This window comes from Canis lupus, chromosome 34 (genome assembly GCF_011100685.1).
Source record: "Canis lupus familiaris isolate Mischka breed German Shepherd chromosome 34, alternate assembly UU_Cfam_GSD_1.0, whole genome shotgun sequence".
Lineage (NCBI taxonomy): Eukaryota > Metazoa > Chordata > Mammalia > Carnivora > Canidae > Canis > Canis lupus.
In genome coordinates, this window is record NC_049255.1 from 36,646,507 (window position 1) to 36,661,905 (window position 15,399).

At 41.2% G+C, this 15,399-nt stretch overlaps 1 protein-coding gene across 1 annotated transcript in view; it reads left to right on the forward strand.

Moving 5' to 3' along the window:
- Positions 1–15,399, forward strand: part of FNDC3B (fibronectin type III domain containing 3B) — a 339,739-nt gene that overhangs the window by 94,999 nt on the left and 229,341 nt on the right. The window contains exon 3 of the mRNA XM_038583908.1: positions 2,673–2,748. Coding sequence (XP_038439836.1) covers positions 2,673–2,748 — 76 coding nt within the window. The remainder of the gene's footprint in view (positions 1–2,672; positions 2,749–15,399) is intronic.

Below are 15,399 nucleotides of genomic sequence, written 5' to 3' on the forward strand. Positions count from 1 at the left end.
AATCACAGGAACTAAACATTTGAAGAGAGGTATTTTAGTTGGACGCTTAAAAGCTCTTTACCTATCGTCCTTCTCCCTGAAGGAGCAGGGAGGGGGCAGGGGTCGCCGTGAGAGCAGCGGGATGCGTCGGTGGCTTCTGGAAGCTCTGAACCGCGGCCTGGCGTCCGTGGCCGCCAAGGGACCGTTAGAGACCCTTTCCGGGCCTGCGGGCCGCAGGTAAAGCCAGAATCTGGAGCGCGGCCCCATTCAGAAATCCCTGTTCTTGCCCAGGACTTCCCACGATACTGGTCAGTTGTACTTTGAGACCCCGCGCCCAGGACACGTGGGACACCTGGGAGAGGGGGCAGGAGAGAGGCAGTACATGAATTTGGGATTGTCAGACACTCTCTGGGGCATAGTCTTGGTGTCCTTTGATTTTTTTTTTTTCTCTCTAATTCTGCAGGCCTGTATTATAGGTCTTATCCCTAGAGGTTTCAACACAAGCAGCTGATGTCTGCTCTGTTACAGTAATGTTGGAATTGGTCTAAGGACTTTTAAAAAGACACGAATAATTTTCTTTATTGGAGTTTTTTTTTTTTTTTTTTTTTTTTTTTTATTCCGTTGTAGTCGAGTTCTGTTCTATGTTTATGTAGAAATGAAGTTAAAACTATTTTCGTGTTAGGAATAACTTTAAAAGCTTAGTTTCAAGAAAGCAATAGAAATGTTTTAATCACTCTGTAGAGATCTGAAGGGATTTCCTTTTGAGTTCTTAAAATGGCACATTGTGTTTACATTGGTGAGAATTTGAATACTTAAGACTGAAAGATTATTGACATAGTTACTGTACAGGAAAAATAAATTGCCTTGAAACCACCGTTATAATTCAAGATAATGAGAAGCACCAGGGATGATGCTTGGACTGCTTTTTCCTGAATGATCTTGTTTTCTCCAGTTAGTGTATTTCCTGATTTAAATAATTTTAATATCCCAACGGTGTCTCCTGTGGTGAATTATTAGAAGCAGCAAAATACATGGATATTAAAGGTTTAAGTTTTAAAGATGAAACGGCTTTGATCTCAAACATTTTTAGAGAATAGAAATTATGGGACATACAGTAAATAAAGTTGAGGGTTTTTTAAGTTGATTTTTCTAAATTGAATATTAAAGCTTAATTTCTAAGTTAGAATACTGTCTGCAGCGGTTTTGTTTTATGACTTTCATTCATTCAGTAGAAATAGTTACCGAGGACTTAATTTTGTGCTGCGTATACTTTTGAGCACTTATTTTATGCCAGAACTTGTCCTTCCAGGGTCAATATTAAAGAAGCAAAGACAGACCCTAAAATGACTGCTTAACTAATTGCAGTTGTAGATCCTGGGAAGGAGAAGCATAGGTGTGTGGGCTCACGTGCCTGTGTTAGCACATACAGTGGGAGACCCAACCCGTCCTGGGAAGCAGATGCCACTTCTTAAGCTGACAAGAATGACTAGGCATTCGTCACTGGTCAGAGCAGGAGTAGGGTGGGTGGTTGGCAGAGGTGCAGCAGGCCAGGGAAACCATTGCAGATAGAGGGAACAGTATTCTTGATGGTTTTGGTCAGGGGACAGGGCTTGGCTTGCTCCAGGGACCCTAAAATGAATGTGACACCCACATCCTTCCTATTTCCAGAAGTGTACAGTAATTATTTTAATAGTGTTAACCTTGCACACAGTGGTTTTAATGTACAGTTTTCAAATTCGGATTACATCCTTTGATACGTAGTTAGATACAAATTAATGATTTTTTTTTTTCCTTTTGTTACCTAAAGGAAGTAGATTAGATCTAAAACTGAAGCTCCTGAAAGGACATCCTTGGTTGTTCCTGTGCATACTGTAGTCTTTGGTCTAGTCTTGGAAGTTGTCTACTTATATTAAATATTAGGGGTGCTTGAGTGGCTCAATCCATTGAGCATCCAGCTCATGGTTTTGGCTCAGGTCATGATCTCATGGGTTGGGGATTGAGTGCTGTGTGGGGCTTCTCACTTCAGTCGGGTGCCTGCTTGAAAAATTCACCTCCTCTGCTCGTGTATACTCTTGCATGCTCTCTCAAAATAGGTAAATAAAATTTTTAAAATAAGCAAATATTAATGTTCACTGATACTTAGATAATAGATTTAAAGATACAAGCGTTGAGGCCTATTTCTAATATTATTCATTTATTTTATAGGGTTTATTGTTAGTTCCAGAACTCTGTTTTCCAAACATTTTTCTTATAAATTGCCACCTTTTGTTACACAGTAGAATCATATAACTCAAGTCAGTAATGGACACTTGGGAAGAGTATGTGCAACAGTGTTTGGCCAGAGCCAAAGCCAAACATTTATCTGTGCCTTTGTCCTAAGCTTCTGTCCTTAGGGTTTCTGGTCTACTCTCTTCTTGATTTGTTGTTTCTACATTAGTGAAAGAAAAAAATGGAGTTTTTTAGGTTTACTGCATCGTAACCAACACAGGAGAATTCAGTTTAGCTAAGTTCAAATGCATGTACTTACCCCCTTCACATTTGAACCAGGTCTAAGACCTAGCCTAAGTCGTGTGTTTATACAGGATTCTGTGCCACATACTTCCTGTCTAGTACATAAATTCAAGTAATAAAACCGTTGAAGAGAAACCCCAGATGCTCTAGTATTAAATTGAAATTAATGTTTTTCTGTGCAGGTCATTCTCGTTCAAGTTAATCCAGGTGAGACATTTACAATAAGAGCGGAGGATGGAACACTTCAGTGCATTCAAGGTAAGGAAATTCTTGTCAGCCTTCCAATCAAAGGAGTTCCTCTTTTATTTATTGTTTTAAGGAAGTAAAGTTTTTCTTTGTGTCTGTGTGTTTTTTTCCGGAAGTAAAATCTATCTTGGATTTTCAGAAACTTAAATTTTTCTGTAAAATAGGGTCTTGATGTTAATGTAGGCCTATGATATATGAGGGACAAAGTGAAATGCCTCTAGTATTCTGTTGACTTTTCAGTGAGTTAATTTAACCTGGGAAAGCTTGTAGTGTCTTTTAATAAGTTATGGAATTTGGAAAATGTTTGAGATTTTGAAAGACTTGAAATTTTCAGCTGAGAACAGGAACTTTTTCAAGCTAGTTCAAGGTTTCAAGTATATATTGGGATGCTAACTAGTTGATGATTTTCGAGGTAAAAATCTCTAAGTGTCTGTTATTTGTTACTGGTTAACAGATTATTCCAAAATTTAGTGGCTTAAAATAACAACATGAATTATCCCACAGTTTTTGTGGGTCAGGAATTTGCTGTGTCCCACGGCCCTGTGCCTCTCAAGATGCCGAAATCCAGGTGGGGGTTAGAGCTGCCATCTTTGTAAGGCATGAATGGGTCCGTCTGTTTCCAGGCTTGCTTGACGGAGTTTGTTGGTAGGATTTCAGTTTTTGTGGGCTGTCGGCAAGAAGCTTCCCTTAGTTCCTGGCTAAGTGGCTTCTGCATGAGACAGCGGGCTTCATCGGGGCAGCAACTGGAGGGCAAGGGGGCGGTACTAGGTCCAGCCCACTCAAAAAAGGGAATTTGCACAGTGTGGGGACATAGGCAGGTGGGAATCACTGAGGGTCATTTTAGGAAGCTACCCACCATCGTCCACCTTCGGTCCCTAATAATTCCTGTCCCTCCATTTGCAGAATATTCCCTTGCACGTTCTCTAAATGTCTTATTCCATTACAGCCTCAGCTTTGAATCCAGAATCTTGTCATCTAAGTAAGTTCCAGGTGTAGATGACATTCCTTGGGTTTAGTTCTTTCAGTACGACTGCTAGGGCATCTCAGTCTCTAGTTGTATGTACAGTGCCTCCTCTCTGTAGTTCACTGTAGAAAGAAGTGACTTAGGTGTTGAACCATAAGAAGCTCAGTCCACAGCCTGTGTACACTGCTGTGTTGGAGGGCACTGTTCGTGGCCGCTCTTTCTGGCAGTGATTGGGATTATAGGGCAAATGGCAAACTGGCATGTAATAGAGTTTGATACTAGGTTATCGATTGGTCAAGAATTTAATCAAAGGCCTTATTTTTAATTACTGGACTTGCTCACCAATACATAAATGAATGGATGAAAATGCCCTTTAGATTTAGTTTCCCATAATGAGCAGCATGGAAAAAGATGATTTTTCTCCTGCTTTAATAGCAGAGCATGCCGCTTTGTAGTTGTGCTACTTGTTTTTGTACCTATAAGAACAAAATTTAGGAAAACTTTTACTTTTGGAGAAAGGAGTGTGTTTTCAAGAATTCACGCCTAATGAATTCTGACTGCAGTTTGATAATCTGAAATGGCTTAACTGTTTTATTAATGATTTTTACTGACTGCATGTCTCTGACCATTATGTTCCTGAAATTGATCTTTGGTGTTCTGAGTCATTTAAAACCTGAAACTAGGCTTTCGTGATGAATCATACAGAGAAACTTCAGGTGAAAGAAGAAAGGAAATAGATATTTTAAAATAGTATGGGATATAAAATCTACCTACTTGTTTTATAATAAATAGATATTGGCAACAAATAAAACCTCAAAATCCACTTTTAAATTCTAATTTAAAGTAAAAAAAAAAAAATCCTGCTAGGGAAAAAAAAAAGTTATTGCACCTATGTAGAATGAACCTGGTACTTTCAGCTCAGTAGGAAAGCATTTGAGCTTGATCCTGGTTAACAGTGGAGCCCCATGAATTAATTGGCAGGTAGACTGTGTTCCTCTACAACCAAGTGTGTGTAATAGAATCCATAAAAGCAAATTGCTGAATAGATCTACATATATGAAATCCACTCCTTATGCTGCCTTTTATTGTTGTGTGTGTGTGTTCATCAGGTTAGCCTCTCTCCCACTTTTTTTTTTTTTTTTTTGGTTCATGTCAATAACTGGTGTATTCTGTGGGGAATGTTGCAAGTATATCACCGTGTTCACAATGGAGCTTTGTATTTATTCATGATGATACCTTGAGATAAGTGACATTAACACCCCCTTCCAGTGATTTCAGAAATGCCTTTGACTAAAGCAGAATTGTGGAGCCATTTATCTTTGGCGTCCCCAGCCTTCCTATCCTTTGTTCTCTTCTGAACACCCAGATGCTATGGTTATCTTCACTTGGGGCATCGTGGTACCTGGCCCGATGACTTGAAATGACACAGGATAGATGCCAGGGCCTAGGACGGGGGACTAATTGGTTTGCTAGGGCTTGAGAAGCCCTGGGGCGACAAGATGAACTGCGGGAGCTGGAAGGAACCTGGAGTCTCCAAGGACCCATGGACTGTCACCATTGCATAACAGGCGGTCGTTGAGCACCTCCGCCGGCCCCCAGCCTAAAATAAGCCTTCTTGTGAGTTCCAGTATGAGTTGGGGAATGCTCATTCCAGGTGGTAGAGCAGGTCAACCTAGAATGTGGGAATAGGCGATAAGTTTGTAAATTCCAGTATAAATTGTGACATCTTATTCTTTCACCTTTATTAACATTCCTGTCGTTGCTAATATTTGGCTCTTATGCTGTGCTCTGTATTCCCTCAATGGGTATGACACCTAAACAGGAGGCTGAGGCCCGCGGAGGTTAATCCACTCGCCTGAATTCACATCGTTAGAAGAGGCGGGGTTCAGTTTTCATTCCTGGTGTGACTGGAGGGCACGAGCTCTTTATTGTGTGGCCCTGTGCCTTTACATCAGGGGACTCCAGCAGTAGGGCTCCGTTGTCTTGGGCATGTGACAAGAGCGAGGTGGGGTCCTGGTTCCTATTCCTGCAATAAGAGGATTCTGGGCGGGATAGCAGCAGGAGAACTCAGATGGCCAAAGATGAAGGAGAGATGGTTTGCAGAGCAAAAGCATATGGTAGAGGCTGGGTCTTTGGGAGGAGGCAGATGTCCTGTTCCCAGGACTAAGAGCAGACAGTGTGACACAGCAGTACTGATTTAGAGTTCCTTAAGTTATTTCTGCCCAAAGTTAGGACTGAGCCCAACGTTGGGGTGGGCTGAGCCTCCAGGTGGGGCTTCCAGCTCCAGCTACTGGAAGAGGCAGGGTAGAGTGGGAGAGGGCTGGTAATGTGGAAGGCAGTCTTCTTGCCTACCTTTAAGAAACCGATCAGGAAAAGATCTGAAATTGAATCATATTGTAATGGGTACTTTCTGAAAGAAGCATTTGCATGGTACTAGAGATTAAAGTTAAGCAAGTGGAGCCCTAGTTGTGCTCTTTCAGCACCAGCCAGCAGGTGGGGAGGTGGTTTTGGGGCTGGGGTGGGGATGGGAGGAGTGGAAGTTCCAAGCTGCCTTTCTGGAAATTTGGAAGTCCTAACCATTGCTTATACCATGGTTGAAACTGTCAGTTTAATAGGTTTGCTATTGCCACACTGCTATTTCAGCAGGTTAGGGATTGCTGCTGGGGGTGGGGAGGGGGCCAGTTAGGGGCAGGGAGCCGAGTTGGGTGCTGGGCCTTCTTGGAGACTTTGAAATGACACCATTTGAGGTCAACCCTCTTTACTGGTAGTTGAATTTGTTAGCCTAGTAATGTTCTCTGTAGGACATTTATGACGTCACCAGCAAGACACCAGAAGCTCACTGTGATGCCATGAAGAGGCGGTTTGGAAATTCAAATTAGTATAAAGAATATGGTTACTCTGGGGGGAAAAACAAGATTTTGTTTTCATGAAAATGTCCTTGGTGATAATGAAGGAAGAAAAACACAGGAAACATACAATATGCTGTGAAAGCAGATTCATTTCTAATGGAATATTTCTCAATATTTTCCACGAAACATGAATCATAGGTCTTGAGGGGGCCACAGAAGGTCATAGTTTATTCTCACTTGGAGGCAGCCCTGTACCTATGGCATCCTAGACAAAAGATTTTTCTTTCCTAGGCCAGATGAAAGTATAAAGAGCCAATTGTTAGGGGGGAAAAAAGAATCTTAGCAATCAATATGAATTCTTGCCTTTGCTTAAATTCAGGAATTAATAGAGGGCAGCTGCGGGTCTCTCCCATTATTTTCGTATCCTTGTCTAGGCTGAGGTGCTGGCAACACAGCCTTCCTTCCTGTCCACACATGCCATCTTTTTATCTGGGCCATTTCTCTGTTCCCTGTAAAATCCTTCAGCCAAAACAAATAGCACACTTCCTTTAGGGCTCCAGGTCTGTCTCCTCCAGAAGCCCTCTTAGACCACTCTGTTCCGTTTCGACTTCTGCGTTCCCGGAGGACAGGTGGAGGTGGCATTGTATAGAGCAGGCCGGTTATGCGTGGACCTTTCTGGAGCTCTTGTATTACACTGTGAACCCGGTCGTGACAGAGCATCCTCACCCTCCCACCCAGCCCCGCAGCCTCTTGATAGTTGCTAACCAGATCCTTGACTGACTCTGGCATCCCATCAGTTGTGATTTTTTTTTTTTCTTTTAAATCTTATTATTGTGCTGGGAGCTTAAAGATGTTTATTAGGTCAATACTTTTCACGGTCTCTAAAGTCTCCATAGAAGAACTTCCACATTTCAAAAACATTGGATCATTGAAGCTAATCAGTGTCCTTTGGAGAAGCATGTTTAGAATCTAAAATACTTTCATGTTGACCCAATATTAAAACTGCAATTTGTGTGTGTGTGTGTGTGTGTGTGTGTGTGTGTATGTGTTTTAATTCCTGTTTGAAGACTTCTATACAAAACTGTGAGCCCGAAGAAAAGCAGTGGATGTCATGGTGATAGAAGAGAAAACAAAGTAAAGTGCTTGGGAAGCACCATTATTTTTAATAAAGAGTTCTATTTAAGGATACCTAATTGCTGGTGTGTTTTGCCCACAATAATGTAGACACCTTTTACGGATGGGGTTTACTCTGCTGGCTTGTATTGAGTGGACTGAGTCCTTGAAAGGCCAGCAGAATGTGTGAAGCCCTGACACGGCTGTAGCTGGGCTGTAGCTGGGCCGCCGTTAGAGTGGGGGCCCCCCGCCCCCGGCCTTATTCTCTGCAGGCCTTCTTCAGCTCTGTGGCTGATTCTCCTCCTGCCCCACTGAGTGTGGGAACCGTATCATTGATGAAGACCACGCTCTGCTCAGGGACTCTGTGAATGACACCATTGAGAGCCATTCCACATTTCTGAATCTCTTCGTTTGTCTCCCATCCCCCCCTCCCCTCTTTGTATGATTCAGCATCCAGACTGCCACGGGGACTTTAATGTTACCCCCCCCACCCCCATTCCCTTATTTGGTACTTTAAGTGCATTTATTAGACTTGTTTGGCACATTAAAACACTGACCTGTCATTCTTGCTGAGAATTTTATGACAGGTCCTGGGGAACTCTCGTCTCTTGCTTTGTGTACCGAGAAATGACATGAATGGTGTCGGGGCGAGGGTTTACAAGCTGAGGTAGACTATAATTTCACAAGCAGAGCTTCTATATGATCCACTCCTTTAAAGCAGACTCTGCATATAAATAAGAAATTCTTGTTTCAGTGGCTTAGGACGTAGGGAGAAGACCTGTGGTAAATGAAGTCTGTCTTCTAAGGCTGATTGAACCCTCGCCTTGGCTTACATCTGCAAACGAGTTTCTCAGCAAAAATATTTAGGTGATTTGAAGGTGAAGTGTGAGTGCCTTAGCTGCCTCGGAATCTTCGCAAACTTTCATTGCATTGAACACGTAATTGTTATTTGATTATATTTGTAGAATGCATTATAAGTGGAAAATCTTTTTCTTATTACAAGACTAGGATTTTGAGGGGTTCTTTGGCTATGCAAGAAACTCCCTGGGAGACTCACTAATTTTGCAGTGGTGGAGGAGGGCGTTTTGTGAGTGATTGCTAATCTGAAATGTTATTGTGAAGAGGTAGGCCTCCTTCGAAAATCTTTTAGAATTGCCCAGGCTAGCCCCAGCGTCCGCCTGTCTTTCTGATTGATCCAGAACTGTATTTGGTGAGAGTCAGCTCACAGTCCTCCAGTGAGGTTCTACGCTGGGAGAGTCTAAGTTTTGAGGAAGACTGAATTCCTCTCCATTTGCCAGTTCATCTTCTCTCTCTTAAATGCTAGCTGCAGGGCAAGGCAGTCTTTTGGCCTGTGTGCGTCTGTGTATGTGTGTAATACTGGGTCACAGGTCACTTTAAGCATTTTGGAGTATACCTGACCTCTGAATTGTTTGAGAACTCTCTTTTGAACGGGATGATTTGACTTTTCTGTCACTACATAGACATGTACAGCCATTTGTTGCAAATAGGCATTCTGGAGGTGGACCTGACAGGCCTCTTTGAGACCATAGCTTGGTGCTGAGCAACTAGAAATTGACCGGGAGCACGGTCTCCGCAAGAGCTGGTAAGTAGTGAATGGCCTAGAGCAGAAAGTCCAGTTTATGGAAGGGCTGGGAGGAAGGTCTGTGATCACACATGCAGCTGTCATGCTGGGATTGAGTAATGTCATGAGGCTGGGTTACATCAGGGCCAATGATGTTGCTTCCCAAGAGGTGTAAAGTCCCTCTCAAGGGAGGTACCCAGTGTGTCTGCTGCTTTCTGCCCTTCTCCTTCTGCCCTTGACAGTTAGCTTGACGGTTTATATCTGTTCTTGTATTTACATAATGAATTCAAAACCTTCACCCAATACTATGTCGTCAGACTTTGGCCTTTTTCTCCCAGTAAAGTATTAGTGATTTGAGTTAGAAATTATGAGGATGATGTTTCAAGAGTCAGTGCTATGTAGTAGGACTCCTGGTTGTTTGCTAGTGAATGCTTAACCTCTTAGTCTCCATTTTCTTTCATAAAGGGGGAATAATGCTAATACCTATCATCGTAAGAGCCTTCATTGCCATCATCATCACCATTATCTAGTAATGTACACAGCTTTGCTGGTTATTCTGTTCTAGGGAGAGGTCATGATAAATTGTAGGCAATGGCTTGGTCATTGGACTCATGGAAATCAGTGGAAGGCCTGACCTCTATTGTATTGCCTGCATATCCCAGGCTTGCTTTCATGGGGTTGATGGTGATGGCAGCAGATCAAATGTTTTTGATAAAGATGTGTGGGAATGTATAGATTGTTCAGATGCAGGTTGTGGATAAAACCACGGGCCCACTGTTCCAGACATTTACACTAAGCTCTGTTGTAGGTCAAGCTTCAGATGCTGCTTTTCTTTGGGGTAATAAGTAGTTAGCCCTCACAACGCGCCTGAGTGGCCATATTCAGACAGGCCTATAAAGCTGTGACTCTGGGTGTGCCTTGCCTTCTACGTTTTGATTAAATTCCACACTATTTTTATTTTTTTTTAAATTATTTTTTAAGTAGGCTCCACTCCCATTGTGGGGCTTGAACTCAAGACCCCCTCAGATCAAGAGTCACATGCTCCACTGAGCCAGCAGAAGATCCACATTTCATACTACTCTCCTACTACTTTGAATCTTCATTTGTGCATCCTGCTGTTAGGCAGTACTGAGGGGCTGTAAGGTGTATGGGTAAGATCTTTGTGGGTTTTGGAGTGAGGTGACCTGGTTTAGAGACTTCTTGCATCTTACTCGTATATCACAAAATTAGTTACTTCTCTACACCTCTGTTTCCTTATCTGTAGAAGTGGAATGACATTATCGATCTTGAAGGGTTACCCTAAGGATTAAATGATACATTGTGTAGAAAGTTTTAGAGTCATTGTAAGTTCCAGTAGGTAGGAGCCGTTGTTAGGCCCTCTGTCCCCATTATGGCCAGACCTGGAATGACTCTTCATTTTTGTTACCTGTCATTTTTAAAGCATTCTATCCAGGAAAGCCTATGTAAGGGGATTGGCTAGGATTTTTTTTTTTTTTTTTTAGATGTCTTCACATTCTTGTCGTAATGCTTCAAAGTAATGCATTCAAAAATTATGCAATGAGAATTTAGCTTGGGCGCCCTTTTGCCTTTCAGATTGTTGAACAATGGTTAAAATGTCATTTCTGAAGGTACCACTGCTTGGAGTTCCTTAAATGTCGCAGATCTTTAAGAAAAGGCATCAGTGTCCCATTATGTCATTTGTCTGCCACATTTCATAGCTTGTAGTCTTTGGGGTCTGTCTTTCTTCTTTCTGTATTTTTACTCCTACAACTTGAAATGGAAAGCATTGGAAGGGTCTTTAAGGAAGACCATAAGGGGCTCCTTAGAGGCAATGTTCTTCAGGGTAGGGGTCAGATCTAGTGATCTTCATATCTCCGTGCCTATCCAGCACCTACTAGGCATCCAGAATAAAGGAAAGTCACTAAGGAGTTGCTAAAAATTCATGTCAAAGTGATGGAAAAATTCAGTTACTTCACAGAGGTTCTTTTTTCTTTTTGCTTGTTGTCCTACTTAATTATATTTACTCTCAGTTTTTCAAATTAGGACAATGAATCCAGGTAAGAGTCTTTTCAAAAATCACAGAGCAGTTCTGAAGAAGTCCATTATGGGTTAGATCTGCTTACCTGTAAAAGTGTGAGGGGATGATTATTCATTCTTAAAATTTTTTTCCTTTTGTGAAGAGTAGGCTGAGAATATCTTAGAAAATATTTTAAGGCTGTTTAATAGTAAAAGACCAACTTTATCTTTTGTATTATTAGAAAATATTTTTGTGTAGATTACTCATTACTGTTTTATAAATGTTTTTATGCAATTAACAATTACTGTATTTGTAGTAGTACACCCTCAAACACCCAGGAATAGAGCACAATTTAAATTGTAAAGGAGTCTGGTTACTGAATTAAATGGAGTAATTTTTCTCTACCACCAGTGTGATGGGAGGGATTGGGGGGGAGGTGAGATGGGGGAGGGGGAGGGTCAGCCAGGGGAGCTGGGGTGAGGGTGGGGGTGGGTCGGGGGTGTGTAGAAATGGGAACAGAAATCAGAGGTGCTTAGGAGGTGATCATGACTTGCTGGCCAACGGGAGACACACTGAAGAGAAGGAGTGAGCGATGGGCACTAAGTGAATTGTACATTCTAAGATAGGAGGAATCTGGTCTTTTAGAAAAATTTTTGTCCTTTAATAGTGAACATGTTGTACTCCATCCTCATTGGACAAGCAATAGGATGAACAAAAAAGGTTTAAAAAAAAAAGTAAATACTTTTTTCTGCTTGTCAACTTGGCTATTGCTTCTCTGAGGCAGTTTTCAGTGAGTCGAAAGTCATTTTGCAGACTATTTTTGAGGATGTGAAGACAGCTTGGTAAAAGGGGAGTATGTTTTAATGCTTCTTTCTGGGACCATCTAAAAGCTGGCCCCAGAATTAACCCACATCAGTGCCTTTCCTTAATGATGCTTGGTTTGGGGTTCTCTGAATATACCTACATTTCTTACATGGTTCCATGTAACCTCCTCTCCCCTCCCTGACCCTCCTCCTTTTACAGTTTGGAGAGAAAAGTTTTTTTCAGCTCTTCAAGTCTTCCTGTATCTTGAGTCAAAATGGAAGCATTTCATACTTTAAATACGATACCTTTATGGACACTTTATAGGTTACATTATAGAGCCAGAATTAACACCAGTTTTGTGGTAACTTTCTAGCTATAGGAATCTCCACATTTTTACTTAATTTTAAAAGCTTCCAATTATTAGCAAATGGTAATTTCTATTTTTTAAAAAACATTTATTTATTTTAGAGAGAGGGAAGGAGAGAGGGAATCTCAAGCAGATCCCACACTGAGTGTGGAGCCTGATGCAGGGCTCCATCTCACAACCCTGAGATGACCAGAGCCAAAACCCAAGAGTTGGAGGCTTAACCGACTGAGCCACCCAGGCACCTCATTCTTAGTGTATTTTTGATTGAAAGTGTTATTCTGTTAGAGGACTGACTATATGAATTCTGTTTTGTTTTGCAGTTCTCATTAAAGTGGATATATACACTTAGCTTATGTAAATGTCCTATTAAACTCTGGTTTGCTTGTTCTTTTCTTGAAGTGCCAAGTCTTTAACAGTTGTCCAGGATTGGATTATTTTGGTTATCCAGGATTGGATCTTTTAACATCTGTTGGGTGGGGGTGGTTCACTAGATGAGCAGTGTCAATTTTCTGTGGCTGTTGGACCAGCATAGAAACAATGTGGATGAAATGAGTACTTTGGCACAACTAGAATTTGTCTCCTCTTGTTGAGGAAGAACAATCTTTGCTGGTAGTATAATCAACCTTTATACTTAAGTTGTCTTTTTTGGGGGGAGGGACAGGGAGAGAGGGCAGAGAGAGAGAGAATATCTTAAGTGGGCTCCATGCCTCCATCTCACCATCCAATCTGAGTTGGACCCTTAACCGACTCAGCCACTCAGGCATCCCAGTACTTAAATTGTCTTTGAGTGTAAGCATGAAATAGTCACAGAATGTTAAGAAAATAATAGCTCAAGCATGACTGTTATCCTACCAATTAGAAATGAAGATCTGAGTTAATTTCGTTAATTTAGTCTTTTCTTTTTTAATTATTTATTTGAGAGAGGGAGAGTGAAAGAGTGAGGAGCAGACTCCTCGATGAGCAGGGAGCCTGACGCCAGCCCTCCAGCTCCATCCTAGAACCCTGAGATCACAACCTGAGCTGAAGGCAGACACTTAACTGACTGAGCCACCCAGGCACCCCTGGTTAATTTATTCTTCACGATCAAGATGGTATTTATTCTGTTGGTCAAGCATTCACATTTTGAATGACCTAGTTCCTACATCATATGCTTAAGATAACATCTCTGACATGTCAGAATTTTATTAATATTTTAAATTTAAATTTATTTATTTTAGAGTTTTAAAGCCCGTTGTATTAACATAGTGGTTTGCTAATTTTGCACATCAGACTACCTAGGGAACTTTAAAAAAAAAAAATAGGCAGTTGATCTTTAGGCTAGTTTTTAGGAAATTGTAGATCATAGAAGGGTAAGGCCTGGGCGATTATAGTTTCGAAAAGTTTCACCATTGATTCTAATATGCCGTGGAGATTGAGAATCTCTGGTTCCCCTAATCCTCAGACTAGTTTAAACCCCTAGGCCATGCATTTCCTACTACATCACACTGCAGGTGCTGCATATTTGTGTCCATTTCATTCAGGTTAGTGTTCCTTGGATGGTTTTGCATTTTTTTCTAAGTGCTTAAAGATCTTTTATCTTGCGTTCATATACTTATTAATTAAAATTGCTCTTTAGTTTTTGTTATACACTTCTGTAAGTATTTAAACAAGGGTCATCAAAAGAGGAATTTGAGGTCATTCCTCTTGCAGAGTACAGATTTGTTTTACTTTTATTTAGATGTAAACACAATTATTCACCTATTCTGTTGTAAACTAATACAATTCAGAGTTGATTAGAACACATAAGATTGTGCAGGGTGGATGGATTTGAAAAGTGAGATGGAAAAGAACCATTTTACAACTTGGTGCTCGAGAAGCTGCTTTTAGCCTCTTTCTATGTATGAAAGAATTGGGCTGGCACGGTTGCTTCCCTCTTTTGTTTCCTTCATTCTAGATTTTGCCCAGTATGTTGGAAAGGATGTAAGTACCCAGGAAACATCTTGGCATTAGACTCAGGTGGTCCCCACAGCATATCTGAATCCAGGGTATTCTATCTGGTGTCAGATGCTGATAATTACCAAGAACTTGAGCATGGAGGGCTTGTTAAAATACAGATTGCTGGTACCACCCCCTGGGTTTTTGATTTAGGTTTGGGGTGGTGGTGGTGGTGGTGGTGGTGGTGGTGGTGGTGGGGTTGTACTGATAATTTGCATTTTTAAGAAGTTACCCCAGGCGATACTGATGTTCTGTGTTCTGAGACCAGGCTTTAAGAACAGCTGAGGTGAAGTAGGAGATTGTCGGGGTGAGGGGGCCCTTGGAAGGAAATGGGATTTACAAAAGTAATGCCCTTAAACAAAAGAGAGAACACTTGAGATACATTCTGGTCACAAAATGGACAAAAGGGGGGAAAAAAGTGCATGTGAATGCAGAAAACTAAGAAAGAATTGGCTCAAATTCTTTAGTCATAAGCTCAAAGATAGAATTTTTTTCTTGGTCTGAAATTTTTTTTCCCCTTCCTCTTCTAGAATTTTAATGAACTGATGTCTGAATCAGGGACTCTATTTTCAGAGGATCTGTTTGTAAATAGTCTTTCAAGTTTACCTCTTCTAAATCAATTGCCATTTTATCAGGAATTCCTGTTTCTTTGCGCCTCCATTCCCGCATACTGAGAATAAGTATGATTGGCAAAGATATCTTAGGAATATTTTTAAATTTAATGAATGTAACATTATGTATATTAGGGATCATGGAGTTATGAAACTTTAAATATGGAAAGTATTCCAAACAGAGAAACCGTACCACACTTTATGCAGGTAACCAGCAAGTGCATTCCCTCCCCCACTTGGCTGTGTCATAGTAAAAGAAAAAACCTAAAGGGGAGGGGAAAAAATGGGTAGACCGATATGGAAATTGGCTTCGGCATGTGTATTCTAAAGAAACAGGAAGATTTTAGATCATAAAACTAGGGGGAAAGGAAGTGACTCAATT